We start from the raw sequence: 27,417 nt of genomic DNA, 5'->3' as shown, positions 1-27,417 counted from the left end.
TACGCTGGCCGAGTCCTGCCCGGGAACTTGCGGAAGATCCATTCCTAAGACTTGCCCTCTTTCTTGTATGCCAGCAAGCGCTGTTCGTCTATCTCGTTCCATAGGATATTCTATTTGCAGTCGTTCGCTCTAGTATACGAGTTGATGGGTGATTTGAACTGGTGGGGTGGACTAGGTACCTTAATGTGAGTGCGCGTCATGTGACTAGGTCACTTGATCTTATCAGGTAATGTAAGGGAAGCTATCGCTCATATAGTGCTTGAATCTTAGATGCTCTCCTTATGACAACCCTTTAATTGATGTCAAATGCCTCACTTCAAACCCATCCACAAAGGATATAATCTCTTTATACTTTGTAAATTCCTCAGTCTTCGCGAAGGCGAAATGATGGTCCACACTCTCAAACCCTGAGAACAGAGCCCATTCCTCCCTCTCCTTCCCTTCCACCACTTCCTTCTCGATCCTCCATCCACCAATAACCTTAAAAGGCTTGGTGTATGCTTCCAGAAGACCTCTGATTTCTTGGAACTTCTTTACAAAGGCCTCCTTCTTCTCTGCCGGGACGAAATGTCTGTTGCAGCTGATGGCAGGGGCTGTGAATACTGATTTCTCCCCACTCGAGATGTTCAAAACAAAGACATCTGTATCAAGATGCCACATTGTCATCTTCCTGTCTCCATCAACGGACATAGTAATATCATCCTTCAAGAGGTCTAACAGCGCTTGATTCTCCGCCGAAGATAAAAATTCCTCATGCTCGGCGACCGAGCCCCATTTTCCAATGAGATAGATCGTGGACGGATCCTCAATCTGCTGAAAGTAATGAAAAGGATAGCGGGCTGAGGATTCGAGAACCTTCTTCGCTGTTTGAAGCTTTTCGATGAGGGGTTCGGGCAGGGTTGAATTGTCTTTTGTAAGGGGATGGTTGAGAGGGAGAATTGCAAATTCTGTGACAGTCATGTTGGCGAGTCAAACAAATGCTGAGTATTGCTACAGGCACTTCGTAGAGCTGTGAGGAATGATGGAGAGCTGCGGGATTCTTGCTTTTACCTTATATCAGTCAAGATCAGCACGTGAGGTACCTAATGTACCTAAAAGGCAGAAAGTCGCTTACCTACTACGTTTTACATACAATTTCGGCCCATTCTGGACAGGGGACCTGTGCGCAGAGGCCAATCGACAATTGACCTTACAGCACGACAAGCTGTTCCCTAAAAATAAGAATGAGAGGTCTCGTATTCTCCTTTCGGATGGTTAGTTCGCACATGTATGTATTCGTGTAAGTGATTAGGTTCCATGGACGAGAAAGCTCTTTGGTTGTTATGGGTGGCTTTTCAATTCCGCTTTGCTATCTCATTACAGCTCAGCAATTCCAGGTATGCCTTCATGCCAGACGCCTTCCAAGTTCAGTCGATGCATGCCCTTTAACAGTCCTCGTCGCAGTCCCGTTACCTCCTCCAATCGTCATTCGTTCAAGCGACTCGCTTTCCCTTGGCGTTCTTCTTGGGGGTATCGGCGATGGTAAGGTCTAAGAGGTATTGGCATTAGTTGAGGGACAGCGTAACGGAGGTATATGGGTCTTAATTCGAGCTTCAGGAGCTCAAAGCAGATTCTAAAATCTGCGAGCTCTTGCTCTGGAGTTACACCATGGAGAGGAAGACATACTGGGTGGAAGCGATTGCTTCAGCTTCTCGGCCTTCTCGGCATCCTTCAAGACAAGAGTGTACAGGTGTCTTTGGCAGCGGACCTTGAACTTGATGTGGGTGGTCTTCTTGCTGCGCTTTATGCGAGCAGCTGTTTCTCCATCAGTCTCATTCCTTGAAATCCCGTCTTCGCCAGCATTCTTCTCATGAGTTTCTCCAGCAGAGTATCATTGGGTCTCGGGAGGGTAATGCGCGGATAGTAGGGACGTACATGAAGCATCCTTGCGTCTGCAAATCTCGATGAACTACTCGAATTGTTAATTTCTGCTCCTCCAACGCGGTAAAATCTTCCGCCCATGCGCGGAATGGCAAGGAAGACCTACGTTCTTGATGTCGGAAATTTCGCGAGGCATCTTGGCGGTTTGTAGAGCTTGTCGACGAGAATTGACGTGTTCTTTTACGAGGAGTTGTAAAGTCGATGTTCAAGTCGAAATTTCCGTTGTGCGTGTCTTAGGTAAACATTTCGGCTATGATAAGTAGGTACATTTGCAAGGGTTACGATGGGGTTCAGAGGGTCGGGTGGCTGGAGAGGTACGGCGTACCTTAATGGCCAAGCATGCATGATGTGGCTGACGACTCGCAAGTGGCTTAGTCTTGGACTTCAGGGGACGTGTTCAGTTCGAGTTGCACGTTGATCTTTTTCATGTCTATCTAGACAAAGGTATTATTTGATATTTGGAAACTCTAAGTCCGCAGTTATATTAGATCATCTTCAAAGTAGCTTAGCTACAACAACTCTAACACGCTCACTCCCCAGTTTTGAGGTTTACGCCACACCCCCTTCCAGGTCTTCCATTGCGAATTGTCAAGATGCCGACCCCTTTAGACAAAGCTCTGAACTCGAAAGTGAGCATGGTTTTTGATTCTTACTGTATCGAGTGTTAACCTTGGTTCCAGACCACATTCTTTGGTAGAAGTCACCATCCAAGTTCACAGCAGCCAAGGCTGATTATCGAAAGCCTTCACTGGCATCGTAACAGCAGTTGCAGCATGGGCAATATTGGGTCCTGGGGATATGTTCCCACGGGAAGAAGATCCTTCTGGTGGTGATTAGTGCACTTTATTTTGACAGCAAATAGTAGATACTCACACATCTCACCAGATCCCGAGACTTGGACCAGGGAGGAGATGCGGAGGTGGCTAGCTGCTGTAAGTTCTGCTCTTGAATTCGTCTTCATATTCGTCAAACTTTTCTATCACCTTTAGCTTCATTTTACTTCAGAGCTCTCTTCTTCTCATTTAAATGAGATCTTGAGTGTGGCTATCTCAAAATTGTTACACAATGATCGTTCATGGCCCTACTGGAACAATGCTACCTGTATCACACCTGTTTCAAGGCGGGAAAAGAAGGAAAAAGAAGCATTTTACTGACTTCAACTTACCTACAGAGAAACCTACATCCAAATTCCAAGGACACCAGGGAGGAGCTACTTGAAAGAATTAGAGCCAATATGCGGACACCGAGGACGTGAGACGTTGGTGTGGGAACGCCTCAAAATGTTGTCCCTGTCTTTCTTCAATTCTGCCGCACCTTGCTCGCTGAAGAAATTTAGATTCTTCCATTGGAAATTATGCCGAACTGTCTGTTTCATCAATTGGGTAGTTTGGGGCTACCCATCATTACGAGTGTAATCACAGACATAAACACAGGCATAGGCATATAAGCATGGAGATCAGTTTTCGATATCTAGAACTATATATGAAGGCTCTACAGATCAGATCTCTGCACCACAAAGCATAGATCTACACCAAGCACCCCCCTACTAGACCTCTGTAGAACTCATCCCTTTAACTCCTGTCATTTTGCCTTGTTCACTTGTATTGTCGTCAATCTCGAGCCCTGCTGCGTCAAGTCCAGCATCATAGCCTACCATTTTTGATACTCATCAGACCATCCTCCTGCAACCCATTTCGTGCCGTCCCACCATTCTGCATGCTTGGTCCGCTCGTTTGCCCTCCACGTGAGGTCGTAGCCACCTGACTTCGATTTCCCAGAGCTGGACTGGCCAGACATACCGCTGTTCGGAGGTTTGTACTCCATTCCCGTAATGGCACGATATTGCTTGTACTTGGAGGGGAAATTGACATGTCCAATGCCGTCATCGTGAACGTGACCACTTGTCACACGATTCCGGCTGTCTTGTTCGTTTTTTAGAGAGCGAAGGATATGACGGGCTCAGGATCAGCCGGGTCGTCTTGAGATTCATGGGGCCGGGGTCTGTTCACCTTGATTTCCATTGATGATTGGGTCCTTGGCGGCGATACCTTCGACGAATCTTTCAGTGCTTTTTGGAATGTAGAACGTGGAGGACTTGATTGTAGATGGGGTATTGAAAAGAATGATATACGTAAACGAAAGAGCGTAATTATGAATGACTTGAATGAGGATAATGATTGATGAGGTCCTGCAAACTAGGGAAATGTCCAAGTTTAAATAACTTGAGGTCTCCATAGCCTGTGGTGATGAAAGCCTCGTAGCCTGCCGCCGACTTGACTACCTGCGATGTAACAAGCTCGTAGAGATATACCTACACGTGAGACGGACAAGACTCTGCGCCCAAAGTTCGTTCGCAGTACCACCAGCCACATTTCGAAAGGTGGATGGCTCGTGGGCCTCTCCTATGAGTTTCCCAGGAATCTTAGACCATGATCCTATGGCCACCGGCTGCCGCATTGCGCTGTATCCAATGATCTGATTTTGTAACCCAACATGCTCCAAGGCAAGATCCTCGAATGTCGACATCTATAGGCCTATATCCCCTGTCAAAGTTATTGATGTGACTGTTGCCAGATGAACTATTTTTGAAGCTCCAAGATGTGCTGGAGTAGCGGTTAATCGTCGAAAAGTCGACACACCTAGGCGAGGTCGACGATTATCTACCTACCTAGGTAGGTAGGTAGATGTCGATTTTGTACCTATCCGAAGTCGCCCCTGGCCATTACTTACCTGTACACTAGAAATCTTTGATTTCTATGTTTTCTCGTCCTCGCATATTCTTGCGACTGCGAACGCCAGTCTTGGATAGATCTCGCCTTGTGTCATTCTCCTTATGTCGCGCAGGCCGCGTTACATCGCGCTCCAGATCAACCTCGGCCACTCCTTTTGAAGAGGAGAGGGAGGTGGGCTTCGAAAAGTTCTATCCGGTGACCTTGGGCGAAGTCATCAATGAAAAGTATAAGGTCGTGGCAAAACTTGGCTTCGGATCAGCAAGCACGATATGGTGCTGTCGTAACCTAGCGTGAGTAAACTCAGAGGGCGTGAGGTGGAGTCTAGCATTGACCAGATATACCAGTACGAACAAATATGCCGCACTGAAGATTTACGCCTATGATTTGGTTGCAGAAGATGAGATTGACAACGAAACTGCCATTTACAAACATCTCAGCACCGCGGGGAACCCCGACCATCCTGGCAAGATGTATGTCCGCACCATTCAGGATTCCTTCATTGTCACGAGCAGAGCAGGGAATCCCCATCAGTGTTTAGTTCACGAGGTCCTTTCCAACGACATATTGAGCCTCCGGTATACTCGCCCAGATCGTAAACTGCCCGAGGCAATGCTCAAGCAAATTTTGATACATTTGCTGCTCGCACTAGATTTCTTGCATAGCGAGTGCCATATCATCCACACAGGTCAGGTCCCTCCTCTCACTATGCTTTGGAAATCATTGACAGAGTGCCAGATATAAAAGAAGAGAATATCTTGCTGGGTTTGGTCGATTCATCTATTTTGGAACAGCTGGACACAAAAGAAATCGCGGCATCGAGACTCTACAAAAATGTCAACGGGTACAATCTCTACAAAAGCGCAAACTTCGGTATTCCAACAAGGTTTGGCCGCCCGATCCTGTGTGACTTCTCCCTCGCTCGGAACGGACAGGTCGAGCACTGCCATGACATCCAGCCGGATCCTTACCGAGCTCCCGAAGTCATTCTAGAGATGCCCTGGGGCTATGCTGTGGATATATGGAACGTTGGAGTCATGGTGCGAGATCTCCCGCATGTGGCTAATAGCACGAGACTAATGAGAGCTTCTAGGTCTGGGACATGTTTGAGAACAGACGCATGTTCGATGGGCTTGACCCCGAGACTGGCAAGTATGGGAATCGCTTCCACCTTGCTAGTATAGTTGGTCTTTTGGGACCTCCTCCCCTCGAGTTTCTCCAGCGAAGCGAGTGCAGCTCCGTCTACTTCGATGACAGAGGTAAGTACTTGATTTCAAGGATGTGCATCCGCCAAGCTAATATGCATACGACAGGCAACTGGAAGTGTCTGAATCCTATTCTATCAGTTTCTTGGGAAGAATCCCAGAGGAATCTCGAGGTTTCGAGTAAGAAAGGCTTCCTCGACTTCGTCCGCAAAATGGTCCAATGGATGCCAGAATCGAGAGCGTCGACCGCTGAGTTATTAGAAGACCCTTGGCTTCTTGGAGATGTGGAGGAGTAGGAGTTGGTCTTGGTTTGATAAGCTACATAGGCAGCCACTGATAGGTTTTTAGAAGGGATTTATCCTTACTTTTCGTTGAATATTCAGGCTATGTTCCAGTATAAGGTAAGGTAAGGGAGGTATACTAACACCGTTCGCGATTCCAACACCGTCTCCTAGCGGTAATCAAATTAAACCGTTCTTCAAGCATAGACCGTAACCACGCCGTATAAATCATTAAATCATATAGGGGGAAACGCCAAGGTAGGTAGATATAAGATTGATTTAGAGCCCGTTCACGTGATGAGCGCTTACTAATATCACATTTTCGAGACCAAGATGTGCCTTTTCTTTTTCCGCCGTCTACCAAATACAGGATTGCAAAAAGAGTGAATAAAAAGCATCTGAAATGTTGGTCAACCAAGGCACTGGTAAGTAGGGCTTTCGTTACCTGCTCTTGTGAAGCAAGGTGTCTCCGTTCACCCTTAGCTGATTTTTCTCAGCCATTTCCACCTCAGGGGTAACACTGGTACCTTATGAAAAATCGCACGTGATCACGTACCATGATTGGATGAAGGATGAGGTTAGTTGCGCATGATTCTCTTCAAAAAAAGGATGAAATCTGATTATGCGTGAATCTCTAGGAAATCCAGATCGCTACAGCTTCAGAACCACTCTCTTTGGACGAAGAATATGCCATGCAACAGAGTTGGAGATCCGACCATGACAAGCTAACCTTCATTGCTTGCCTACCGATTGATAAAGCGCCCAAAGAATTGTTGGCGGGCACTATCGATTCCCCTGATCTGATGATTGGCGACGTCAACTTGTTCCTTTCAGCAGCCGACGAGGATCCCGAGGGGTGCATTGGAGAACTCGAACTCATGATTGCACCTCCTTCACTACGAAGACGTGGCTATGGGCGAGCTACTGTTTTGACATTCCTGCATTACATAGAAACACATCTCGAAGAAATCCTGGACGAGTATAAAAAGGGCCAGGCTGTCGATAAAATGTCCTTGCTGCAATTAAAGGTCAAAATTGGAAGCAAGAATGAAAACAGCATCAAACTCTTCAAAAGTATTGGATTCATCATGGTCGATGAAGGCCCAAATTATTTTGGTGAAGTTGAGCTAGTTTTTGAAGGCTTTCTTGGTGAAGAAAGGACGAAGGGACTATTGGAAACTTATGGAATTGAAGGGTACAGCGAAATGCCGTACGTCGAGGCTGGGAAGGAATGTTTGAGATGAGGAAGAAAACGTTGAATATATCAGGGAATGCAGGTGCAGTACAGACAGAAATTATCGTCCGGTCATACCCGACTCCGTTTTGTTGCTCTGCAGGCACGGTATACAAACAAATTGTCTTTGGGGGAAGGCTCAAGGGGAATCGTGCATACCTACTATCCACTTCCTCCTCTTCTATGTCTCGTCAACAACACACGGTCGGAATCAAGACACGCATTCGTTATACACAGTCGCTATTCGCAACTATTATCCGCATTCGCTACCAATTCTCTCGTCGTTCCAATATTGAGAATATCGAATATCTGACACCACTACTTTAGAAGCCCACAAATCAGCAGTCGCCGAAACGCTTAAGCTGCTACTTCGTTACCTATAACTCAATATGGATATCCAACAGAGGCACGATATCATCTTTAATATTCGACCCGATGGCGTCGTAGAGATGCCAAACTGGGGGGCAGAGCTGATGTTTGCTTACCTGCTTTACTCTCCACACTCCTGGCCGGAGATTGCTAGAAGGTTGAAGACACTCCGGCCGTTTGGAGAGCACCTCGATCAATATAACCTCATATACGCTTTCTGTGTGGCGCTAAACACTCGAAACCCGATTCTATTTGGCCTGCTCGACCACGATGCTACTTTAAATCGCTATCAAGCGCCTATCCTGATCGAGTCATTATACGATGAACAATCTAACCCGTGGTTGTTCTGGGACCGCCCTGCCGGAATGGATATTAGACGTATTGTCTCTCAGCTAATGAATGTACGGAGACGGGCTACTGAGCTCAGTACAAGCAGTGGGCGCCGTTGGCGCCGTGATCTCCGAGTGCGTTGGCGGCAATTTTGTGGACTGGTCGACACTTACGGCTCATGTGCATGTTCAGTCAGTAGCCCACGGTCTCTAGAGACGTTTCAGACGTTAACTTTGTGATAAGGACCTTGATTGGTTAGGCTTGGCAAGGCAGTCTGTCATAAACCTGGTAGGTATCTCAATTTCCTGCGCTCTTTAAGATGTTAATCGGACCTCTAGCCACGATCTCTTGCTCAGGGATATACCCAGCGTCCGGTCTGTACACATGAGACTCCTTGCTTTGTTCTTACAATTGATAATCTACAGGTCCAATTGCGAGGAGGACGTCGAGGTCCAGATGTAAGTAGCCTCCATTACGTATGAAGCTTCAAAAATTGACATTTGCTTAGACACGCCATAATAGTCCGCATCCTTCTGTACGGGTTCGTAACTATCGGAATCGACTAGTCCTCAAGGCACTGACAGTTAAATCAGGACTTGCCGGACGTGGAATTTGCTTCATTGACGCCGCCTGCCGCAAATAATGTACGGGTCACTCTGAATATATTAGATCTTGAAAATTTTCGACTGAGGCGTCAACAGACATTGATTGAATACCCGGCAGTACGTATAGCGTTAGTAGACGAGGCTCTCGAAGCGTGGAGGACAGCGGACACTAGTGATTGGGACCGGTACTGTCCTATTTGTAGGGACAATGGTAAGCCAATTTCGATGCCCTCCTAATTTTTAATATTGATTATCTGTAGTACCTGTGCTGGGAATGGTACAGTCTCCTGATGATGACTCGACTCCTGGTGTTGCCATTCGCACGCCTTGCAGACATTATTTCCGTTTCGATTGTTTAAGAACTGTACGTATTGTGGGGCTTTCTGCCACTATATGAAGCTCAAGTCAACCTTCATGATATCTTGTTGAAGTCTTTTGAACGTTGCTAATTACCCAAACTTCTAGTGGCTCCTTGACAACGATACTTGCCCAACTTGCCGGGCTATCCTCATTGTATTTGAGCAACAAGTCGAGAGAAGGCAAACACCAATCCCTGTAGGAGCTCCCTCTGCCATGGCAGACTATCTCACACCCAACTCTCAGTTTCTAACGTGGTCCCATCTCATACAGTTGCCACCATCCTCCCATGCTGCGGAAGGGAGAAGCAGGTCGAGCCTGCCAGCTTAGCTCGAGGACTCCTATACAGGCACACGGTTTCCAATCAAACTCTATGATTTGAGTTACGCCATGCTGAAAACGTTGTGGCTCATTTCGAAGTTTTTTGGGTTTACATCCTCTGGGCGCCTTGCGGAAGGGTATTTTTAACTGGTGGTTTCGCGTAGAGCGATTATTTCTGTGGCTATAATCACACAGCGAGTATCCTACTGAGCATAGCGATATGGTATCTCTTCCATCAGTTCCATCTTGGGTATCTTCTATGCTGATTTTGAGTGCGTCGACGACCCACAAACCTCCAAACCCCGTTCCCGTTGGTCTGTCTATCCACCTCATGATTCCCGATAGAACTGATGGCCGGCCTTCTTGACATCTTTCTCTGGAACATCCTCGCTCTGCTGATGGTGAATATCAACGTGCAGAATGTTCGACACTCTAGGGTCCTCGCTCAGTCTATGCCTTGTTCCGCTCCACGGCTGATTTCCTTGCACGATACTTCTTTAGAACTGCCTCATCTGTGCCGTATTTCTGTTTGTAGTCTTCAAGGGTTTGAAGCGTGACGTTGGAACCACCACATACGACGATAACGACGTTGAGATCGGCGAACTCGGATGGGCTGATGTCTGGGAACAGAAGAGATGACAGACTACCATTATATGCACTCGCTATGCTGACGGCACAGGCAGTCTCCACGATAATGCGTTCATCGTCCGCAAAACGAACAGCCGCCATAGCAGCTTCCGCATCACTCAAGACACAACTCGTGGCTTCCGGTCTCTGGGCCCACTCGAACGCCTTCTGCGCCACCTGCGACACACCCAGACTCGTCGCTATACTCGTGATGGCCGGCAATCTCGACAACTCCTTATTCTTCAGACTGTGCGCCAGCGAATGCGCCCCCTCGGTCTCCATGGCCAAGACCCTAACCGGTCTCCCCTCGCCGCCCAACCGTCCCCGCCTCTCGAGAGCCTGCATCAGCCCCACGAACAAGCCGCCGCCGCCCACACTACATACCACGGCATCATAGCCGCCGCGCTCGCCCATCTGCTCCTCCAGCTCCTCAATCAGCGTCGCGTTGCCATCCCACACATCCGCGTGGTCGAAGGGCGGCACATACACACCGTCCGGATCCCGCGCCAGCAGCTCCGTCCGCAGGTACGTGTCGGCCTCGCTCAGCTGGCAGCCCTCCTGGCGCACGTCGGCGCCCAGCGTCCGCAGCTTCGCGACCACGGTCGCGGACGTCGTTGTCGGCACGACGATGGTGGCCGGGCGACCCAGGGCGGCAGCAGCGGTGGCGCAGGCCAGACCGGCGTTGCCGCCCGATGCGCAGTAGAAGTGGATGGGCTTCTGGGGCCCGTGGGCGAGGAGCGCTTGCGTGAGGAGGTTGCCAATGCCGCGCGACTTGAAGGAGCCCGAGGGCTGAAGGTTCTCGAGCTTTAGGTAGATGTTGCTGTGGAAGGGGGAGGGCGGGTTAGTCTTTGGTGGTTTGTTTTGTTTTATATAATTTCTTTTCTTGGACGTGTCGCTGGGATTGGGGGGATTGAAGGTAGAGGTGAAATGGGAAGGAAGGGGAGAGGTTGGGGAGAGGGGAGAGAAGGATGGAAAGAAAGGGGGATGTTACCATCCTGCTTCTCTGGACAAGGCCGCTGAGCGGATACAGGGGGTTTCGACCCAGGGTTTGGAAGGGAGCTGGAGGGAACCCATCACTACAGGTAGGAGTTGACTTGTTGGGCTTCTATCCTATATCTCGATCAGATGGAAAGGGGGAGCCTCTTAGCCGGTTCAAGAGAGGGATATATGCTATAGGGGAGACAAGAGAAGAGAATCTAAGATGTCAATTGAGCTTTTGCAAGAGATTGGGAGGGGTTTCTTCTCCTTTTCTCCTTTTCTCCTGTTCCATATATATATAGGTACCTATATATGTACGGAATGCATATATCTATATATATGCATATACCTACCGCACAAGGTCACCACCAACAATGGCGATATTTATAAACACCACGGAAAGTCGCCCGGATAGTGGGGTGTAATGGCTTGATTGCACGAAAGCAGCAGGTCATGGAGCATCCAATGTGTCAACAAATAGAGGGGCGCTTTTTCGTGCGTGCATGACATCAACGCGGGATCGGCGAAAGGGCGCGGTCTTGGACGATAGACCGACACCAGGGTGTGCAGGTACTAGGATCGGTGTCCGGGGAAAGATCCATCACAGGATTCTGTAGGGCAGATAACGGCCGATAAGAGGGGTCTGGCTAGTGGCGCACCCTCCTCTCGAACCGATGGAAGCCGCTAGGTTGGGCGAGGATGGCGGATTGCAAACGACTGAAGAGGGCGTGATACTGGAGAGCGAAGGCGAGTGGTTGAATATCTCAAAGCATTGGGTAAGGGATACTCAGCAGGTTCGAAGAAGGTTCGTAGTAGTCGAGTTGTTTGGATGAGGTGGACAAGAAGACCGATCACGTACGTATTCAGTCTCGGGTATTTTCGCGGGAGAGCCCCTGGACCTCCTTTTTTTTCCTTCTTTCCCATCAATTTCAACTGCGCTATCGAATCGAAGCATAGGTAATGATGCATTGGCCAACAGCCGTCCGGGCTCACAGCTCGTTGTGATAATGCCGCCGGTGTGTGGATGATTCCGCCAATCGTCCAACCAGAGGGAGGGAGGATTCGTTGCCGGGAGTTGGAGAGGAATACTGGGGCTCTATCGTGGAGAGATATGCGTGTCGGCCACTACTATTCGCAGTAGGTGGGTGGGTATTTCCGTCCATTCCGTCAACCTGACCTCCTCCTTCTATCTGAGCCCCGGTACGCATCCCTATCCTCATAACCATAACCATAACCATAAGGTCCAGAGCCATAATCATATTCATAACCACCATCACCCGCCCGTGCATCCGCACTCCTCCTCTTGCCATCCGCATAGCTCTTCCTCCTCTCCCCTTTATGCCCCTCCCTCTCCTCCTTCTTCCCTCTCTCCCGCTTCCCCTCGTCTCCCTCCCTCTTCTCCTCCTCGCCCCACGGGATGCAAGCCAGGGCCGCCAGAACCGCCAGAACCGCCGCCTTGATGCCAAACTCACTCATGCTGAAGTGCGGGCTCTCCTTCTCGTAGCGCTTGCGCTGGGCGCGGTGCTCTGGGTGCGCGCGGGATGGGCGCACATCAGGGAGCGGCCCGTCCAGGAGGATATGCTGCAGGTTCTGGAGGACCATGGCTGGGTTGGGCGGGGGGCTGGGGACAGAGGAAGGTTGGGAAGAGATAGCGAGCGGGAGAGAAATATATTTATGTAATGTAGGTAATGTAGGTAAGAAGTGTAGTGAGTGTATTTGGTACGGAACTTGAAAACTTTATCTTTCCTGGTTTGTTTGGATGAAAAGAGAAGAAAGGGGAGAAAGGGGAGAAAAGGGGATCTGGAAAGATATTAAATATGGCTGTGTGTCAAGCATCATGCCTTACACCGTAGGATATAAAACAAACCATGAATCGCCAACTGCAGAGAACGAATGCTGTACAACAGGAAGGAAAAGGAAAAACAAGACATAGGAATCAAGAAGAGCCAGTGGCAAGGACGAAGAAACAACAAACAAAGCTGGCACTTGAGCGCTTCATCGCGATGAGATCATTGATGCTGGCCAAGATGATCCTGGCTGGTCGACGGACCCTGGTCGATGTGCGCGCTGATGTCATCTGGAACACCAGTACCGAGGCGTGTTGATCTGAGGATCTGACGCTGATGATGATCGAGAGAAAGAAAGAGAGAGAAGCTTAGTTGAGATGTGGGCGGAGCTCTGCGTCTTCTTTTTCTTGCTTCTGTCAAGTCTTCTAATGCATTGGGATCAAAGTCCTACTTTTGGTGATTCAATTCGTGAAATATGGTGAAACTGCACCAGCCAGCGGGAACGACTGTAGATATATCTCCATTCCCCAGCGGCTACTTACTCGTCTTCTCCTTCAACGGCGCACGCCTCCAATCCCAGTAATTCTTCCGGATCCTGTCGTACTTGTCTGCTAACAGTCTCAACGCGTGATCCGCTTTCTCCGTCTTCCCCTCTTCACTCCATGCCTCTGCCAGGAAATCCAGCGCATGGCTACTCTTCACATCCTCCGCCGAATCGTCCTCGGGAAGCGTGACGAACTCCCCAGCGAACTGCTCCACGCTACTTAGCTTCCTGCCTCCCTTCCTCAGCACCCCTCGGATGTAGTTCCACGGGCTCTGGTTCTGTGGCGCCTCGAAAGTAGCCGCCTGTGCGAACGCGAGCTCGCGATCGACGATGGCGTCCGGAATCCGGGCGTCATATTCTGTGGCCTTGCTATCAGGCGTTGAATACTCCGGGTTGCAGAAGACGAGGAAGAAGCGGTGCGACCAGGCTGAGTTGTTCCTGATATCTTTCCGTAGGAGATTCTCGACGGACTTCAACTCTGCCGGGGAATTGAAGAGGCCGAGTTTGCGCACCAGGTACTGCCGGTAACTCCAGACGTGGTAGTTCTTTGAGTCCTCGTCGAACATCTGGGTCATGAATGCTAACTCGGAGTCGGCAAGGGCTTGGATGGCAGCTGGATCGGAGGAGATGCTGGGGTATAATTGGTCGATCAGGATCTGGCGGTGGTGCCAGATCTGGTAGTTCTTTTGGTTCTGGAGTGCAACTTCATTCATCCATGAGAGCTCTTTGTCGATGGGCGTATTCAGGGCGCGGAGCGTGGATGCGCGGTACAGCCACACGGTGTAGTGGGCTGCGTTCATAGATATGATATGTTCCGTGAGGTCGAGAACTCTAGGGGAGTATTCCTTCGCGGCCATGATGGCACGGAGATATCCCATCGCTGCGGAAGCTCGTCAATCAAACATGACCCAGAACACAAACCGCGTATATTGACATACCTTCGGCATACTCATCTGTGTAGGCGATCTGTGCCAACGCTCCTTCGCCGTCATCTTGCGGGATAGGCACCACATCATCCCACACCGGGTTGCCCTCGTATTTCCCCATAGCCCTGCCTCTTAACTTCCCAATAACAATCCGCCTATTCCTCTCCTCTTCTATCTCCCCAGAGATGTCGTCTTCCCTCTTCTCGCTCCTCAAGCGTTCCCTCCGGATGCGGAACTCGTCGCTTTCCCTCTCAAATATCCCAAGCTCTGCCTCCCTCTGCCGATACGCTCTGTATTCCTCCGGGGTATACGTCTCCAGCTCTCGCCCTCTCCGGTCCTTCCCCAATGGCCTCGGTTTCGGCAGCGGCTCTGGGATCTTTTGCTCTTTCACAGCCTTCCAGAACTCCTTCTGCTGCGCCTCGCTGAGGCTCTTCCACGCGCCCGTCTCTAAGAAGCGCGAGTATGTGTAGGCCGTCTTCTCGCCCGCCGTCATGCCAGAGAGACCCTTCGTCTCGTTCAGCACTTGGTAGGGCCGGGAGGCTAGGTATTCGGCTTCGAGTTGCGCCCCGATCGTATGGTCTGCTCGTTGATTGCGCCGTTAACCGACTTTCCACTGCAGTCCCGGCGATTCCTGGGAAGAGCTGCGCGGGTTAGTGATCGGGATCTACTTACATTCTATAGGCGCGGACGGAGCCTTGGGTTGCGGGTCTGCAGTCTTGGGTTTGGGAGCCATGGCTCGGGTTTTATGGCGGGGTTGGGTGAAAGGCTTGGGTTGGAAATTCCGAGGAATGTCAGCCTCGCGTACGAACAATATCAAGGAGTCCTTGCAGGAACAATACGAAGAAACCCTTGCGTCTCTCAAGGGATTATAGAGTGCATTACTGGTTAAGTCTACTCCCCCTCTTGGTACATAGAAGCGAATAGTGGGGAATTACATATGCCTGTTCCTGTTCCTGTTCCTGTTCCAATGCTGTTGCCAGCAATTAATCTTCTACCCTCCAAAACTTCCACGCCTCGCGATCTCCGTTCTCCCCACTGACGCCAACCAGCTCTTCAACCCCTTCAATCCCATCGGCGTTCAAGAACTTGTCTTGATCGATCTCATCACCTCCTAATTCGTCCTCGGCTCCATTCTTAAGAACGGCGGGCCAAAGCACTCCCACTCCATCGCAACCTAATGTGGTCTCAAATCTCTCGTAGCCTTCTTCATCTAGCGTGTCCTCCAGATGTTTCATCTGCTCATGAGAGACGCCGGGCTTGAGAAGAGTGATTGCGCAGCCACCTCCTCCAGCGCCAGTGAGTTTGGTCCAGCCAATGCCTTCATGGTCAACTAGCTCCCGTATCCTTTCTAGCCTTGGATGCGACACGCCCAGAGCGACCAGCAGCCCATGATTAATCGTCATCAGTTTACCCAAATCTTCCAAACTTGATAGGTCTTCAGGGTCGAAATCATCCCGCGTGATCATTTCCGCTGCTCCTTCGCTAACTTTGTCTATCGCCTCCAGGATGGAATCTGTAATCTGGGGATGCTTTTTCTTCAACGCCCCAACCTTCGCAACCTCTGCTGCAGTAGATTTCGGTTGCTTGGTGTCCACAAGGAGGAGGGGTAATTCTGGGAAGTTCCACAATGGCTTCACCTTGGGTGGTTTAGTGTAATCGGTTCTCTGGAAAACGACACCTTTGCCTTGAGTAGCAACGGTATTATCAACGCCTGAGGGATTCCCATGTATACACATTTCTCCCACAAAAGCCCATCGATTGATGCGTTCAACCTGTAATCGTGCTTCATCGGCCGGTTGATCAGGATGCGGTCCAGAAAGTGTACGGATTTGAAGTAAAAGAGCAGCTGCAAGGCAGACAGCAATAGAAGCACTACTGCCCAGCCCCGCGCCAATTGGTATTGTAGAGCGCAGAGTATATAAGCAACCTGGGAAACTTTGAGACCCCAAGGACAAGAGTAAATATAGAAACGCCGAAGCTGAATTTTGATGGACCTTTCGCACATCGTCAGGCGCATCCGGAGATATATTTACCAGGTGAGGTTTCAGAGCTGCTACGAGCTCAGGGTCGAGAGAAGTGACAAGATCATAGTAATACTTTTTCTTTCCAGGAGCAGAGAACGCGGCCCAAGGGAGATCATCGATGTTCCAGGTATGTGAGAGATTAATATCAGGAAACCGCAGAGATATGATTCGTTTGGATTTCGAAAGCGCTGTGACGAGTAGATATGATCGAAGAGAGACCGATGCTGCAATTGCCGCCTGGGTTCATGTAACTGTTAGCCACATGCAGCAGAGAGCAGATAGATGGGTTGCTATGTATGATGCACCTTGCCGTGGACGACCGCATGTTCCCCAAACACAATGACTTTGCCTGGAGCGGAAACCATGAAAGCCGGCATCATAGGGCTCGACTGTTTTCGACTCAAAGGCGAGCCCGTCCTTCCTATCCTACCCTGCCTTGTACCATTGAGATGTGTACGTTCCATGTCCCCAGTGACTCTACCAACCGTTTCCGGGCCCTTGGTGCGGGGAGGCATATCGAAGGAGAGAGAGGATGACGGACTGGTGTCAGAAGGAGTCCTGATCTGCGGAGAAGTTGCACTGGAGCCAGATGTCGAATATACTTTCGTCTTTTCGGGGGTTCCGCCAAGTGACCGTCGGGTCGAACTGCTTGTCATTGCACGATGCGCATGCTCCTGGGAAAGAGGGGAGGAGGGAGAAGAGGAAGAGGAAGAGAACGAGTAAGAGCGCGATAGTAAAGAGAGTGCTGCGTCGTTTCTAAAAGAGTGAAGAAAGCCTTTGTTGCTGACGGTCGTACAATAATCTTCTCCCGCGAATGCTGAGCAGTTGAGCGGCTGAGTTTATTTGTAGGACTTAGGTAGGTAATAAGGTAGGAAAGCTGTAGGAATGTACACAGGGTACAGCGCAGCACCTGATTGGAGGGTTCCTGAGCCACATCGGCGCCTGATATCCGAGTCCCGATCCTTCAACGTTGCCGATAAATACCCGGCGAAAACCACCTCTGTATCTGTAAATATCAACAGCGGCATAGCCTCTCCTACTTGGGATTCCTCAATCGAAAGATCGCTTGAAACCGGGTTAAAGCTTTCACAACTATTTCTTGGAGACACTCTAGTCAACATGGATGAAGGGGATATGAGTATAACGTCCTTTGGAGCTGAAGACCACCTTCTCTCGAATCCTCATAGGCTCATAGCAATGTGAAGTTGAAGTTGAACAGAAGCAAACAGCTTCAGAGGGCAACTGTCGTGTACCTATAAAATCTTTCACACTTGTGGGGATGTTTGGCTCTCAAGGTTCACTTGCCTTTGCAATTTAGTTCATATTCATACTGACGTTTGTCTTTCCCTTTGGAATCATCCACAACTTGCTGGGCTTCAACAACGCAGAGAGGGTCGCTCAACAACAGGGCTCACTTGTCTACCAAGTTCCACTGTTTGCCAGTGGCAATTCAAGTGAAAATAGTGCATATAATCCCCAGCTTTGGGGTGAATATTGTGTCTGAAATCACCAGGGGCCAGTAATCTCCACTTGATACTTCTTGATTTCATAGCTACATCTCAACTCCGTCTCAACTCCATTATCTGAAGAGAACTTCACCTCACCTCCCAATAAGAGCCTCTAATAACCATTTTCGGTCAGTAGACTGTCTATTTCAAAGTCACTAGACACCTTCTCGTCACCTTCTATATTCTTCTAAAGAAAGCTTTTTATCAGCAACTTTATGATTCTCAATTTCACTACCTGGAGGCAAATTCTCCTCATCTTACGACGAAAGCCTCTCAGGAATCATACCTCATAGTTCTCGATTTCAGTGTCAAGAGGCAACGTCTTTTTACCTAACCCCTGTTACTTCTTCTGGCGAGAGCTTCTCGCTAACCCCTTTTTGTCGGAAGACCATCTGCTCCAAGACTGAACTTCACTGTCCAGAGGCAACTTCCTCTCACCTACTTCCGAAGAAAGTACTGCAGTATTCACCTCTTGTCAGTAGGTCTTGTTCATCTTGATCCTCAGGATTTCAAATGCTTCCCCTTCCTCACCAAACCGATACTATCTATTCATGAATGGGCTGTCAATGCTCAACTGCAACGACCTTCTACTCTCAAGCTACCATAATATTGGCTTTGACTTATTGCTTACATCTTCTACAGGCTTCCAGAATGGCACCCCGAAAACGCAATGTCATTACTTCAGCACTAACGGCCAACCCTCGAGAAAGAGAAGCTATGACACCACAATCTAAATTCGTTTGCAGTTACACATCACTCGCTGATCGGAAACGTCGAGCTCCTACTCTCTCCATGGTCAGCCTTCAAAATCTCGAGAATGAGGAGAATCATGAAGAATATTTCGTGGCACTGATGGGCAAAAACTCAGAGAGCCACGGTACATGGGGAAAGACCAAGACTGGACCGATTTCGCCCATCAGGAAGAAGGGCAAGACATCAAGATTCCGGAACTATCTCACCAGGGGTAACTTTGACGCAATGTTTGGAATGGGCTGGGAAGAAGCAGATCCTACTATGGTCATCCAAAATAGCCCTGATCGCTCCCCTCTTCTTGGAGTTCCTTTGGAGGTAAGAGAGAAGATCTATGGATTCCTTCTCGTCGACGAGAAGCCAATCGTGACGGGGCCCGACTGGGAAACAGTGGAAAGCCACGCCCTGAAACATACCGCCATCCTATACGTCTGCAAGCAGCTTAGCCAGGAGGCATCGAAATTTATCTACAAGAACAACAATTTTCTTATGATGCTCCGGACCCCTCGCAAATCAGACATGTTCGATAAGGCATTTTCTCTTGACGCCAAATTTCTTCCCCTCTTCCGTAATGTGGTCATAAGCTGCCCAATGGACAGTTGGAACCTAGACTGGCACGAGAAGGCCGCCGTCTCAATCAGCAAGCTGGCCGACGCCAAACCCATCCTGAGCACTCTCACCCTAGTGATGACCCCCAGCCGCGGAATTGGCATTTCCACCACCGCGATCGGCATGGAAGTAAGCCCGCTTCATTTTGCAGACTTCTTCTGGTTCCCCGGACCGCTCATGGGCGCCATCCGCAAACTCAACTGCCGCGTCCTCAACATCGTCATGAGGAAGTACCTCACTGTTCAGACTGATGGTGTCGAACGCCCCGCTGGCATGAAGCGCGTGCTCATCTCAGTCGATCTGAGATATTCCCAGGCTGGAATGCTAGAGGAAGGCCCACTTGCAAACAAGGAGACCGTTGCTATTGCGCGTGAGAAAGCCCGGTCTGTCGAACGGAAACTGCAGGGTTTGAAGCAGGTATTCGAAGAGATATATAAGGATTGTGAGGGAGCGATTAGGGAGGGCCTATGTCGCGAGCTTGCTGATGATGAGAGAATTACTGATGGTATGTCTTTGGTAATAAGGAAGTAGAATCGCTCCTTATGCTGCCCAACAGTAAATTTACATTATTAGCTGGCAGCATCTGGACCCCTTACCTTTCCAACCTGGACTTACCATGCCTCTTCTGTCGCTCAAAGGATTTCTCGGGGGTTTTTTCTCTTATAGACTGCGATGGTTTTACTTTTATTTTTACTTCCTTTCTCGGTGTATGCAAGCATTAACTTAACCTGAGAAGCACTTTTATAACGTCGAAATTCTCTCAATCATTGAAACATGATCATACGCCTCTCAAAAATATACAGTATTGTGCTTTTCCATCCTGACCATTCCGTAACTACCTTATATATTTTCTGCATCGTAGTAAAATAAAAGACCCCCCCCCCCCCCCTCTTTCCCAAAAAAAAATTCACGCAGTACAACAAGATAAGAAAGGGTCTTCTTGGTTTCTCCAACACAAACCCCCATGTCTGCCTCACTCAACAAGCCAACCTTGGGAGCTAGTCGGGAGGTGCTAGAAGTCTAGGAGCGCGGCTTGGGAACTGGAACGGTTGCTTGAGGATTTTCATACCTATATAGAAAGTGATCTCGGGTTCTGGGGAGTCGTCGACTGAATTTGAAAATAGTCATATTGATACTTACGGCCACGTTATTAGAGTCGCGCAAGCTGCAAGCTTTATTTCTTTATTTTTCGGATACGGTGGAATGTGTATACTACGTTATTTGCCTTTTGTCTTATTTACACACTACGACTTCGAGGATTCTTTGCACACCCCAAGCGACAGAAGCAAAGACATCAAACATACCAATCCCCATTTCACATCACTATTTACAACCAAGTCACAACGGATTCCACAATCATGGTCATTGCGGCAGCCCGAGCTATATCTTCTTTCTCTCGGTACGGAAAACACACTCTATTGGAAGAAATCCAGCAAGGCGTGCAGGCATTCGACGACTCCGTCGCTGCCGCCGTGTACTCAAAGCTATGGCTCCTAGAAGGTTACGTTGACCCACTCCAGCACATAACCAGCAAGACACTGGACCCAGCGACACAGCCTGCTGAGGACCGATGCTGCTCGATCTGCTTCGAGGCCCTTGAGAACTACAGGGAGGGCAAGACATGCAAGACGCATGCCGCGGTGCATACGTCGTGCGGGCATATTTTGGCACTAATTGTCTGCGTGTCGTATGTATATTCTGACTCCTTCCCACTTTCCATTTTCGAAGATAGAACTGCACCTCAAGAGCTAGCTAGCTCTTGTAAAGAAGCCGTGCCCGTGCTGATTGAGAACCCGTAGTGGCTGTCCCAGGGAAAGATCACGACTGCCCCGGCTGTCGCTCCAAGCTTGGAGCCAATCACTGATCCATGGAGCAGCTCCTGGACCACACCAGTCTGGACGAGGTGTTCCGCATCGACCGCGCTCGTTGGATCAGGGAGTTGGGGCCAAGATGTTTATGAGGGGTTCCGCCAGGGCTTGGTCATCCATGACTTGGCCACGTATCTGGCCCGCACGAGAGTTATCATGCGCACGCTGGCTGTCTATGTGCCGTGGATTGAACTTCCTAGAAGGCACAGCGTAAACATTCTTGACCTAGCGTTGACTGAAGACGAGGGCTTCGAGAAAATGCTGGATTGGTCTCCTACACATATTGACTCCACAGCCAGCCGGTTTTTATATGCTCTAGATGAATTGATTGGTTTGTATGACTGTGGAAGCCAAAGCCAAAGCGAAGAACAAGGGTTGGCTAAGTCCACATTTCGCAGCGCGCATTTTGACCAGCCACGAGGACCTATACGCAATCCACGAAGAGATACTAGAAACAAGAGCAGGAAACCCCTCTGGTTCGTCTCACCTCCGCGACGGAAACGAGCGCCTTCCGGTAAGATCGTAAGAGATGGGCGTGTTGGGTGAAAGACTCATTTCCGACCGAAACTCGCGCACTCTGGGCCGCTAATTTGAGATTAAAACGGTGAGGCAAGTATTTGAAACGTGATCTTGGCAATATAGGACTTTGGATTCTATCTGGAGACAGCGAATCTAACGACAGAAGTCTCCAAGGTATCCGAATCCACCAGGACAATTTCCCCGGTTTCCGCGAATCGAGGAACCGCGATTAATCGAACTGTTTGGCCATCAGGGCCCTCAATGGATGCCGTATCGAATTTAGGCTGAGAACCCACAAAGAACAGATGTGGGCAGGAGTTTAGAACAAAGGGGTCATCATCTTGGAATGGATAGCTCCCTGGACTTGGTCAGTTATGGTGCCTTTTTGGTAAATAGGAAGTAAACAAAAGAGAAAATAGAAGGAGCAAATCAGAAACAGGCTTATAGGAATGAACTCACATAAAGTATCGGGAGCTGTGGGCGCACAACACCGCCATCTGCACATGGCTTCCATCAAACCTAACCTGTCCTCGCTCTCGACATATTTGAACACATCATCAACATTTTGTCCACCCGTGCCAAGCACCTTCCAGCCCTCAATCTCACCATCGAAGGGATTTGTAACCGCATCAAACCATCCTGGCTGTTTCTCTTCCCCGGCACTAGGGGGGATGGATCCGTACGCTCTGGCATGTGGGAACATAGCAGGATGTATCGGCTGCTGAGGGAAGCTGGCATTTGCTGGATCAGTAGCGCCGGGGATCAACGTAACTGGCATACTTGGCAGTATACTCGCTAGGAAATTGTCGAGATGTGCTATAGGCGCAGGATTGTAGGCGCTGCTATCATATCCATATTTCTTCTGTGATTTCCGGTTGTTGCCTATAGTATCGTGCGATACGGCTTCGCCGTCCGAGGCTATGGAATTGCCAGCTATTATAAGCCTGCTGATCTGGGAGGCACTTTCTTGCATCGCTGGATCTAGTGCTTCTCCGAGCAGGTACTCCGTTAGAAGATCGATCTCCAGAGAGTTTTCTGCATTTGTGCCAGAAAAGCCTAGACCCGAGACAATAGCAATTTTCTTACCGCCCCCCGGAGCAGGAGCAGGCGTATCCATTTCCACGTCCTCGTCTTCGGCTTTTGCTTTCTTCGTTTTCACTCCATTAGCGGCTGACGCGTCTGATGTGTGCCAACGTTCCAACTGAGGGGGGAGATCCGGCACTCTGATGTCCACAACTTCAAATTCACCGTCGGCATTCTCAGTTCCCATGACAGCAATGATGCATCCCGTAACAAGCATTTCGCGAGACAATGGTGTTCCAATCAGCCGTATTCGTCCTGATTCATCTTCCAACATTGTCAGGTCCTCCCCAGACGGCGACACATACTTTTCTCGTGGCGGTGGTACTGTAGTCCAGTGCTGCACCCATATCAGTGCTACTCTTCTTCAGCACTCGAATAACAACTCACATCCTTCGAAATATCATCCAGAATATTCGGTTTTAGTGGCATATCCATATATATGGTCCCCGCAACCCAGCATAACTTGCCCTGCCTCACATCAAGCACCCTGTCGACCCTCTCCACCGTCTCCCCCGCAATCTGAAATCCATCCCACGCTTCAGCAGCGATACGCTCCACAGCAGGCTTCAGCTTTGCTAATCGAAGGAAATACATGTCTCCATATTGCTGCTGGTAATGCTTCTCTTTGTCGAGCGCGTACGTTTCAAGCGGTTTGTACAGGGAGGACTGCCGAGTCAGGGACGTGTATTTGGAATCCCTGAGAGTTGTCAGTTTGCATGGATAACAGGTACCTTATACAGCAGTGGTGACTTACGACGGTGCATGCAGGAGACTGCCTTCTTCCACTGGTATGGCCATCTTCGGCGTCGTTCTTCCTAGTGTTGTAGGTGACTATTTTCGTTGCTCATTTGTCGAATTTGAGGTCGACGCGTCTTCGCGTATCGCGTATAGTAGTGGCACGTGACAGAACTCCCCTTTCTGTGAAACAATGGCAAACAGCAAGCCCCAGGCACGCGAATATCGATGAAGGATGTATGTTAAGTATATGATGTTAGGACCTCGAACAAAGGTTAAAAATAGGAGTGTGATAAAAGGTAAAAGATGTCTGTTTAAGCTCACAGTAGGAGTTGAGCTTTTCTGGCAAGGGTCAGTAGAAGGAAGTGTCGAGAGAACCAAACGTATCTACAGAGGTAGGGGTAACAAGGACAGACCGGATTCCTATGTTATTGGCAGTATACCATTTTTCCATTATCTCATATGTTTAGGATCACTTCAATACTTAGTCAAGGAAGCGAAAGGCTGTAATTCTGATTTGAATTTGGAACCAACAATTTAGAATGAGTACGAGTAGCAGTGTCCATGAGAAAGACGCCAGGATCCCGTAAACTAACATATATCCAAAACAGAATCAACCTCTACTCTAATGCCCAAACAACGTTATCATCTCATAACTGGCCTCTATCTTGGCCAAGGAAAAAGGGAATTATGAACACACGCTATGCAGAAAACAAATCTACAAACAAATGAAAACCCGTTCCTCATCCTGGCTCGGACAGTCGGTTGAAGGAAATCCTCCTTTGGCCTGATTTTGATTACTACCTCGCTTTAGAACAAAGGAGTAAGCTAGAAGACCAGGTGCGCCTTCTTCTTATCACAATAGCTTGGTAGGCTGGGCTCTTCGTTTCCACTAGCCCAGCTAATTATCGTAAGTGACGTTGTGTATGCCATTACGATAAAACCAAAAATGCATAGGAGCACGTCTGCTGCCTTCCATGCTACATTCTTCGCAACTCCTCTGTAATGCAGCATCGGCTATTATACGTCAGCATATGGTGTTCCATAGAGAAATAGGATATCATACCGGATAGATGTATACGAGGGGCACGCAGGCAAAGCTGCCTACTAGCGAGACAAATTTATCCAGATCGTTTGCGCCAAACCACGCAATTCCAGCACAGAGCATGACGACAAAGAATCGAAAAACATTCTTTTGCCATTTGATATACGGGTTGTATTTCCCACTTTTGGTGAACAGCTCATTCTCTGTAATCCTGATTGCCGGAAAGATCTGCAGAGGTGTTGAGAGGAGGATCGCCACAGAGTAAAGGAACTGTACGCCATTGACGAGCTTATCGTCTTGAGGCATGTTGAGGATGACAACAGTTTCGGTAGCAGAACCGTAGGCAGCGTAGGACAGAGCCCCCATAGAGATGAAGACCACAGTGATAATAACCATCACTATACCAAGGACCGGAGGAAATTTCTTCGGATTCTTCATCGACTCCTGGATGGGAATGATCAAACCGATTCCTTCAAAGGTGAATATAGCAGTTCCGATAAACAAAGTCCAATCCTTGGGATTGAAGTTGACAATATCAGCAACGCCATGCTGTCTCACGATCGTGAGGATATCGTAGTAATAAAGATAGGCCAATCCAATGAGGATGAAAGCATCCGCAATCAGAGCCGTAAAGCCGAGTTTAGTGATATCTCTTAATAGCGAAAATGGTAGGAAGACTGCCATTTGCATCAAGATCAGATATGGGATCGGGATGCGCGTCTTGCAATCAGAGACTGCGAGAATGAATGCTTGCAGGTTCTCGGATGTGAAGACAATGTAGGCGGCCACGAAGCCAATTTGACTGACCACTATTGATGACAGTATTATCCCTCGCATCCATTTCCCATAAAGAACGCCCCCAATGTCACCGAATGAGCCTTCAACTCTTAAACGGGTATTGACCAGCAGAACAAAACAGTAGTAACTGAGAACCGCGACAAACAACAGCACGACATTGCTAAAAAGCATGCCACCGTTGAGATATGCTTTTGGTAGGAAGAGAACTCCTGTACCAACGAAGGATTTGAGTAACAACAAGGCAGCTCCTGTAGGGCTATTGGTACCAGTAGGATGGCGTTCCTTACGCTTCCTTTTCTTTAAAGTAGGAGCGAGTAGTGCACTATCCTCCATAGGCTCTCGCTCCTCTTCACTTACTTCCTCACTAGGATATACACCAGATGAGAAGTATTCGTCTGGTTCAAGGACTTCGTCATCTTCCTCAAGCTCTTCGCCAGCAAAATGGCCATATAAAGTCAGGAATTCGATGAAGTTGTTTGTGAGCATCTTCGGTTTTGCGGGTCCTCGGTTCCCAGCCCCCTCCTCAAGATCTCCATCAGCAGGAGATGGGCTTCCGACGGCTCGTCGAAGGTAATTGCGGCGAAATCCACCAGGCACCTTTATCGACCCAATATCTAAGACCTCGTCCTCTGGCTCTGGCCTGGACAGGTGGAAACTCTTGCTTCTTCGAGTCCGCCCTCTACCCTGTGCATCTTCCGTCCACTTATATATTGGTCGTGTAACATCTCCGCCTTGCAGTCGCAGACTTGAAAACTCGTCGTCGTCCAGACCAGGAGCGAAATTATCGAGGACCTGTTTGCCTCTACCGGCAGGGGAACCACCGCGAATTGACAGGTTATTTCCAAGTACCCCATCTTGCGTTGCGTCATTCCCCATTGGCCTAAAAGATCGAGTCAGCCCATTTCTCAGAAGTGAAGGATTATCCAACTGCCATAAATCTGACAAGGGCAGAAAACAGATGGCCAGAGATCTTGGACCCATCAGTATGGGGGGTGTCAGCCTTACAATGATATCTCTGAAGGTTGCACAAGATGTCTCTTCACAATCTCTGGGTCCTCGAAGGTATTCGGACCGGTCCATCCCGGGGTGCCCTGTATGTAGCGCCCTTTCGTATCAAAAGATCCATAGTTGCTCTGCGGGCCAGAAGGCTGCGTTTGAAGAGCAGTTGTGCTTGGTGACTGAGACCTGAGAGGAGGCGTGCCGAACTTAGGCGGCGACTGGCCGATAGATGCTGATAAAGCCGCGGCAAGTGCAGAGATACCCGGCCCAGGTTGCGATGAGTTGGCAGGGCCGGCAAGGGGAGGCAGAGGGTTGGAATCCGATCCAGTCGCGGATGCTTGACCTGGGGTGGGCGGTTGGCGGGATGGAGAAGTGCCAAAATGCGAAGGGGCCGGAGAAGCTGCTAATCGAGCTGTCGAAGCAGCGCGTGAGCCACTACCTGGTGAGCTTCGGCCTCTATTGGAACCTGGGGAGGAAGCCATCGGTACTGGCAGAGGTCGAGAAGAGGATGCGCCATCCTGAGGAGTCGACATGGCGGTCTTAGCTTTGTGCAAGAATCACGGTGTTGCCGTTGGACATGGACGTTGGAAGTATTGATGGCCTTATCTCATGGTTTTATCCGCCTGGGATCTCTAGTTGACCACCAAAACACTGTGTCCACTCGTGCAGGATCGAGGTTGCAGAAGAGAGATAAGGGGACGAGGCGTCTGCAGGTGTAAGTCAGCGCGCTAATAAGTCGAGAACAGGAATCGTAGACTGAAGCCGGCGAATACTTACTGACTGGCTGTGGGCTATCTTATCAGGAAGACAGACACAGCAGATGTAGAGTGGCCGCAAGAGAATGGCAGTGGCAGAAGGGACGGCGGAAGAGGAGGACGAGTGGAAGAGTGTTATCTGCTGCGACTTGTCAAGGTACCTTAACTGTACGAAGCCGAGATCAGCTGCGACGGTCCCTCCGGGGTGGAGTATAGTCCGTATAGCAATAGTTACTTCGGTCCATGGTTCAGAGTCGAGCGAGTCCCACAACCTTCAAGATCCTCAGACCCCGATTCATTGCCGCACGCGGCCTCACTTATGCCTGAGGCATACATATCAGAGGCGTACATCTTGAAAATGTCTTCCCTGGGCGGCGAAAGCTTTTTCCCGTCGCGCCGAGCCGCTTCATGCTCTATTGCAGTTTTTGTCGAGTTCTATTGGACTTTTGTTACCTGTGTACTGTGTTCTTTTATATCCTGTACATATACCTTACGTACCGATGGCGTCAAA

General features: G+C 49.2%; 14 protein-coding genes across 14 annotated transcripts; 5 read left to right on the top strand and 9 right to left on the bottom strand.

The window, feature by feature from the left end:
• Positions 1-225: 225 nt before the first annotated feature.
• On the bottom strand, positions 226-1,036 carry M430DRAFT_33037 (hypothetical protein). Its single transcript, XM_024866282.1, has one exon. It carries the CDS (start codon positions 958-960, stop codon positions 280-282), a length of 681 nt encoding a protein of 226 aa, XP_024723867.1. The 5' UTR covers positions 961-1,036; the 3' UTR covers positions 226-279.
• A 576-nt stretch (positions 1,037-1,612) lies between these two features.
• Positions 1,613-2,056, bottom strand: M430DRAFT_96048 (hypothetical protein; the record flags this gene model as incomplete). Its single annotated transcript, XM_024869921.1, has 3 exons — positions 1,613-1,794; positions 1,915-1,948; positions 2,027-2,056. 3 exons carry the CDS (start codon positions 2,054-2,056, stop codon positions 1,613-1,615), a joined length of 246 nt encoding a protein of 81 aa, XP_024723866.1.
• A 298-nt stretch (positions 2,057-2,354) lies between these two features.
• Positions 2,355-3,498, top strand: M430DRAFT_33036 (hypothetical protein). The gene is made up of 5 exons (XM_024866281.1): positions 2,355-2,549; positions 2,601-2,613; positions 2,663-2,749; positions 2,806-2,852; positions 3,092-3,498. Exons 1-5 carry the CDS (start codon positions 2,514-2,516, stop codon positions 3,173-3,175), a joined length of 267 nt encoding a protein of 88 aa, XP_024723865.1. The 5' UTR covers positions 2,355-2,513; the 3' UTR covers positions 3,176-3,498.
• Positions 3,499-3,789: 291 nt separating this feature from the next.
• M430DRAFT_47747 (hypothetical protein) lies at positions 3,790-6,150 on the top strand (the record flags this gene model as incomplete). Its single annotated transcript, XM_024867952.1, has 6 exons — positions 3,790-3,845; positions 4,787-4,942; positions 4,997-5,337; positions 5,388-5,689; positions 5,743-5,908; positions 5,963-6,150. The coding sequence occupies 6 exons, from the start codon at positions 3,790-3,792 to the stop codon at positions 6,148-6,150; spliced, it is 1,209 nt and encodes a 402-aa protein (XP_024723864.1).
• Positions 6,151-6,509: 359 nt separating this feature from the next.
• Positions 6,510-7,776, top strand: M430DRAFT_63852 (hypothetical protein). Its single transcript, XM_024869081.1, has 3 exons — positions 6,510-6,560; positions 6,633-6,712; positions 6,774-7,776. The coding sequence occupies exons 1-3, from the start codon at positions 6,539-6,541 to the stop codon at positions 7,377-7,379; spliced, it is 708 nt and encodes a 235-aa protein (XP_024723863.1). The 5' UTR covers positions 6,510-6,538; the 3' UTR covers positions 7,380-7,776.
• On the top strand, positions 7,570-8,642 carry M430DRAFT_200167 (hypothetical protein). Its single transcript, XM_024864199.1, has 2 exons — positions 7,570-8,259; positions 8,312-8,642. Exons 1-2 carry the CDS (start codon positions 7,759-7,761, stop codon positions 8,384-8,386), a joined length of 576 nt encoding a protein of 191 aa, XP_024723862.1. The 5' UTR covers positions 7,570-7,758; the 3' UTR covers positions 8,387-8,642.
• A 359-nt stretch (positions 8,643-9,001) lies between these two features.
• Positions 9,002-9,775, bottom strand: M430DRAFT_33035 (hypothetical protein). Its single transcript, XM_024866280.1, has 3 exons — positions 9,304-9,775; positions 9,139-9,228; positions 9,002-9,037 (listed from the first exon to the last, which is right to left on the bottom strand). Exons 1-3 carry the CDS (start codon positions 9,682-9,684, stop codon positions 9,029-9,031), a joined length of 480 nt encoding a protein of 159 aa, XP_024723861.1. The 5' UTR covers positions 9,685-9,775; the 3' UTR covers positions 9,002-9,028.
• A 26-nt stretch (positions 9,776-9,801) lies between these two features.
• On the bottom strand, positions 9,802-11,052 carry M430DRAFT_47745 (hypothetical protein; the record flags this gene model as incomplete). The annotated part of the gene is made up of 2 exons (XM_024867951.1): positions 9,802-10,798; positions 10,970-11,052. The coding sequence occupies 2 exons, from the start codon at positions 11,050-11,052 to the stop codon at positions 9,802-9,804; spliced, it is 1,080 nt and encodes a 359-aa protein (XP_024723860.1).
• Positions 11,053-11,826: 774 nt separating this feature from the next.
• M430DRAFT_33033 (hypothetical protein) lies at positions 11,827-12,516 on the bottom strand. Its single transcript, XM_024866279.1, has one exon. It carries the CDS (start codon positions 12,430-12,432, stop codon positions 12,124-12,126), a length of 309 nt encoding a protein of 102 aa, XP_024723859.1. The 5' UTR covers positions 12,433-12,516; the 3' UTR covers positions 11,827-12,123.
• Positions 12,517-13,277: 761 nt separating this feature from the next.
• Positions 13,278-14,334, bottom strand: M430DRAFT_94605 (hypothetical protein; the record flags this gene model as incomplete). Its single annotated transcript, XM_024869848.1, has 2 exons — positions 13,278-14,167; positions 14,226-14,334. 2 exons carry the CDS (start codon positions 14,332-14,334, stop codon positions 13,278-13,280), a joined length of 999 nt encoding a protein of 332 aa, XP_024723858.1.
• An 862-nt stretch (positions 14,335-15,196) lies between these two features.
• M430DRAFT_96289 (hypothetical protein) lies at positions 15,197-16,701 on the bottom strand (the record flags this gene model as incomplete). The annotated part of the gene is made up of 2 exons (XM_024869948.1): positions 15,197-16,474; positions 16,543-16,701. The coding sequence occupies 2 exons, from the start codon at positions 16,699-16,701 to the stop codon at positions 15,197-15,199; spliced, it is 1,437 nt and encodes a 478-aa protein (XP_024723857.1).
• A 1,695-nt stretch (positions 16,702-18,396) lies between these two features.
• On the top strand, positions 18,397-21,518 carry M430DRAFT_15985 (hypothetical protein; the record flags this gene model as incomplete). The annotated part of the gene is made up of 3 exons (XM_024863365.1): positions 18,397-19,609; positions 20,362-20,744; positions 20,904-21,518. 3 exons carry the CDS (start codon positions 18,397-18,399, stop codon positions 21,516-21,518), a joined length of 2,211 nt encoding a protein of 736 aa, XP_024723856.1.
• Positions 21,519-21,571: 53 nt separating this feature from the next.
• Positions 21,572-23,383, bottom strand: M430DRAFT_200105 (hypothetical protein). Its single transcript, XM_024864198.1, has 4 exons — positions 23,329-23,383; positions 22,962-23,271; positions 21,951-22,911; positions 21,572-21,849 (listed from the first exon to the last, which is right to left on the bottom strand). Exons 1-4 carry the CDS (start codon positions 23,370-23,372, stop codon positions 21,626-21,628), a joined length of 1,539 nt encoding a protein of 512 aa, XP_024723855.1. The 5' UTR covers positions 23,373-23,383; the 3' UTR covers positions 21,572-21,625.
• A 519-nt stretch (positions 23,384-23,902) lies between these two features.
• Positions 23,903-27,158, bottom strand: M430DRAFT_114798 (hypothetical protein). Its single transcript, XM_024861570.1, has 4 exons — positions 26,929-27,158; positions 26,158-26,858; positions 24,376-26,032; positions 23,903-24,326 (listed from the first exon to the last, which is right to left on the bottom strand). Exons 2-4 carry the CDS (start codon positions 26,682-26,684, stop codon positions 24,138-24,140), a joined length of 2,373 nt encoding a protein of 790 aa, XP_024723854.1. The 5' UTR covers positions 26,685-26,858; positions 26,929-27,158; the 3' UTR covers positions 23,903-24,137.
• Between the last annotated feature and the right edge of the window lie 259 nt (positions 27,159-27,417).

The sequence above is a fragment of the Amorphotheca resinae genome (genome assembly GCF_003019875.1).
Source record: "Amorphotheca resinae ATCC 22711 unplaced genomic scaffold M430scaffold_2, whole genome shotgun sequence".
Lineage (NCBI taxonomy): Eukaryota > Fungi > Ascomycota > Leotiomycetes > Helotiales > Amorphothecaceae > Amorphotheca > Amorphotheca resinae.
Note: the sequence above shows the minus strand (reverse complement) of the source record. Positions and strands in the feature narration are given on the sequence as shown.

What these genes read in the sequence shown, in the direction of transcription:
- M430DRAFT_114798 (XM_024861570.1), bottom strand. Translation starts at nt 26,684, where the DNA reads ATGTCGACTCCTCAGGATGGCGCATCCTCTTCTCGACCTCTGCCAGTA. An exon ending in CAACCTTCAGAGATATCATT is followed by an intron (nt 26,033 to 26,157) that starts GTAAGGCTGACA and finishes TCGATCTTTTAG; the next exon opens with GCCAATGGGGAATGACGCAA. An exon ending in CCCTCGTATACATCTATCCG is followed by an intron (nt 24,327 to 24,375) that starts GTATGATATCCT and finishes GACGTATAATAG; the next exon opens with CCGATGCTGCATTACAGAGG.
- M430DRAFT_200105 (XM_024864198.1), bottom strand. Translation starts at nt 23,372, where the DNA reads ATGGCCATACCAGTGGAAGAAGGCAGTCTCCTGCATGCACCGTC. An exon ending in AGTCTCCTGCATGCACCGTC is followed by an intron (nt 23,272 to 23,328) that starts GTAAGTCACCAC and finishes GACAACTCTCAG; the next exon opens with GGATTCCAAATACACGTCCC. An exon ending in TGGATGATATTTCGAAGGAT is followed by an intron (nt 22,912 to 22,961) that starts GTGAGTTGTTAT and finishes ATATGGGTGCAG; the next exon opens with CACTGGACTACAGTACCACC.
- M430DRAFT_33037 (XM_024866282.1), bottom strand. Translation starts at nt 960, where the DNA reads ATGACTGTCACAGAATTTGCAATTCTCCCTCTCAACCATCCCCTTACA.
- M430DRAFT_63852 (XM_024869081.1), top strand. Translation starts at nt 6,539, where the DNA reads ATGTTGGTCAACCAAGGCACTG. An exon ending in GTTGGTCAACCAAGGCACTG is followed by an intron (nt 6,561 to 6,632) that starts GTAAGTAGGGCT and finishes GATTTTTCTCAG; the next exon opens with CCATTTCCACCTCAGGGGTA. An exon ending in ATGATTGGATGAAGGATGAG is followed by an intron (nt 6,713 to 6,773) that starts GTTAGTTGCGCA and finishes GTGAATCTCTAG; the next exon opens with GAAATCCAGATCGCTACAGC.
- M430DRAFT_33033 (XM_024866279.1), bottom strand. Translation starts at nt 12,432, where the DNA reads ATGAGTGAGTTTGGCATCAAGGCGGCGGTTCTGGCGGTTCTGGCGGCC.
- M430DRAFT_33035 (XM_024866280.1), bottom strand. Translation starts at nt 9,684, where the DNA reads ATGAGGTGGATAGACAGACCAACGGGAACGGGGTTTGGAGGTTTGTGG. An exon ending in GCATGGGAGGATGGTGGCAA is followed by an intron (nt 9,229 to 9,303) that starts CTGTATGAGATG and finishes GGGAGCTCCTAC; the next exon opens with AGGGATTGGTGTTTGCCTTC.
- M430DRAFT_200167 (XM_024864199.1), top strand. Translation starts at nt 7,759, where the DNA reads ATGGATATCCAACAGAGGCACGATATCATCTTTAATATTCGACCCGAT. An exon ending in ACGGCTCATGTGCATGTTCA is followed by an intron (nt 8,260 to 8,311) that starts GTCAGTAGCCCA and finishes CTTTGTGATAAG; the next exon opens with GACCTTGATTGGTTAGGCTT.
- M430DRAFT_33036 (XM_024866281.1), top strand. Translation starts at nt 2,514, where the DNA reads ATGCCGACCCCTTTAGACAAAGCTCTGAACTCGAAA. An exon ending in GGAAGAAGATCCTTCTGGTG is followed by an intron (nt 2,750 to 2,805) that starts GTGATTAGTGCA and finishes ACATCTCACCAG; the next exon opens with ATCCCGAGACTTGGACCAGG. An exon ending in TGCGGAGGTGGCTAGCTGCT is followed by an intron (nt 2,853 to 3,091) that starts GTAAGTTCTGCT and finishes ACTTACCTACAG; the next exon opens with AGAAACCTACATCCAAATTC.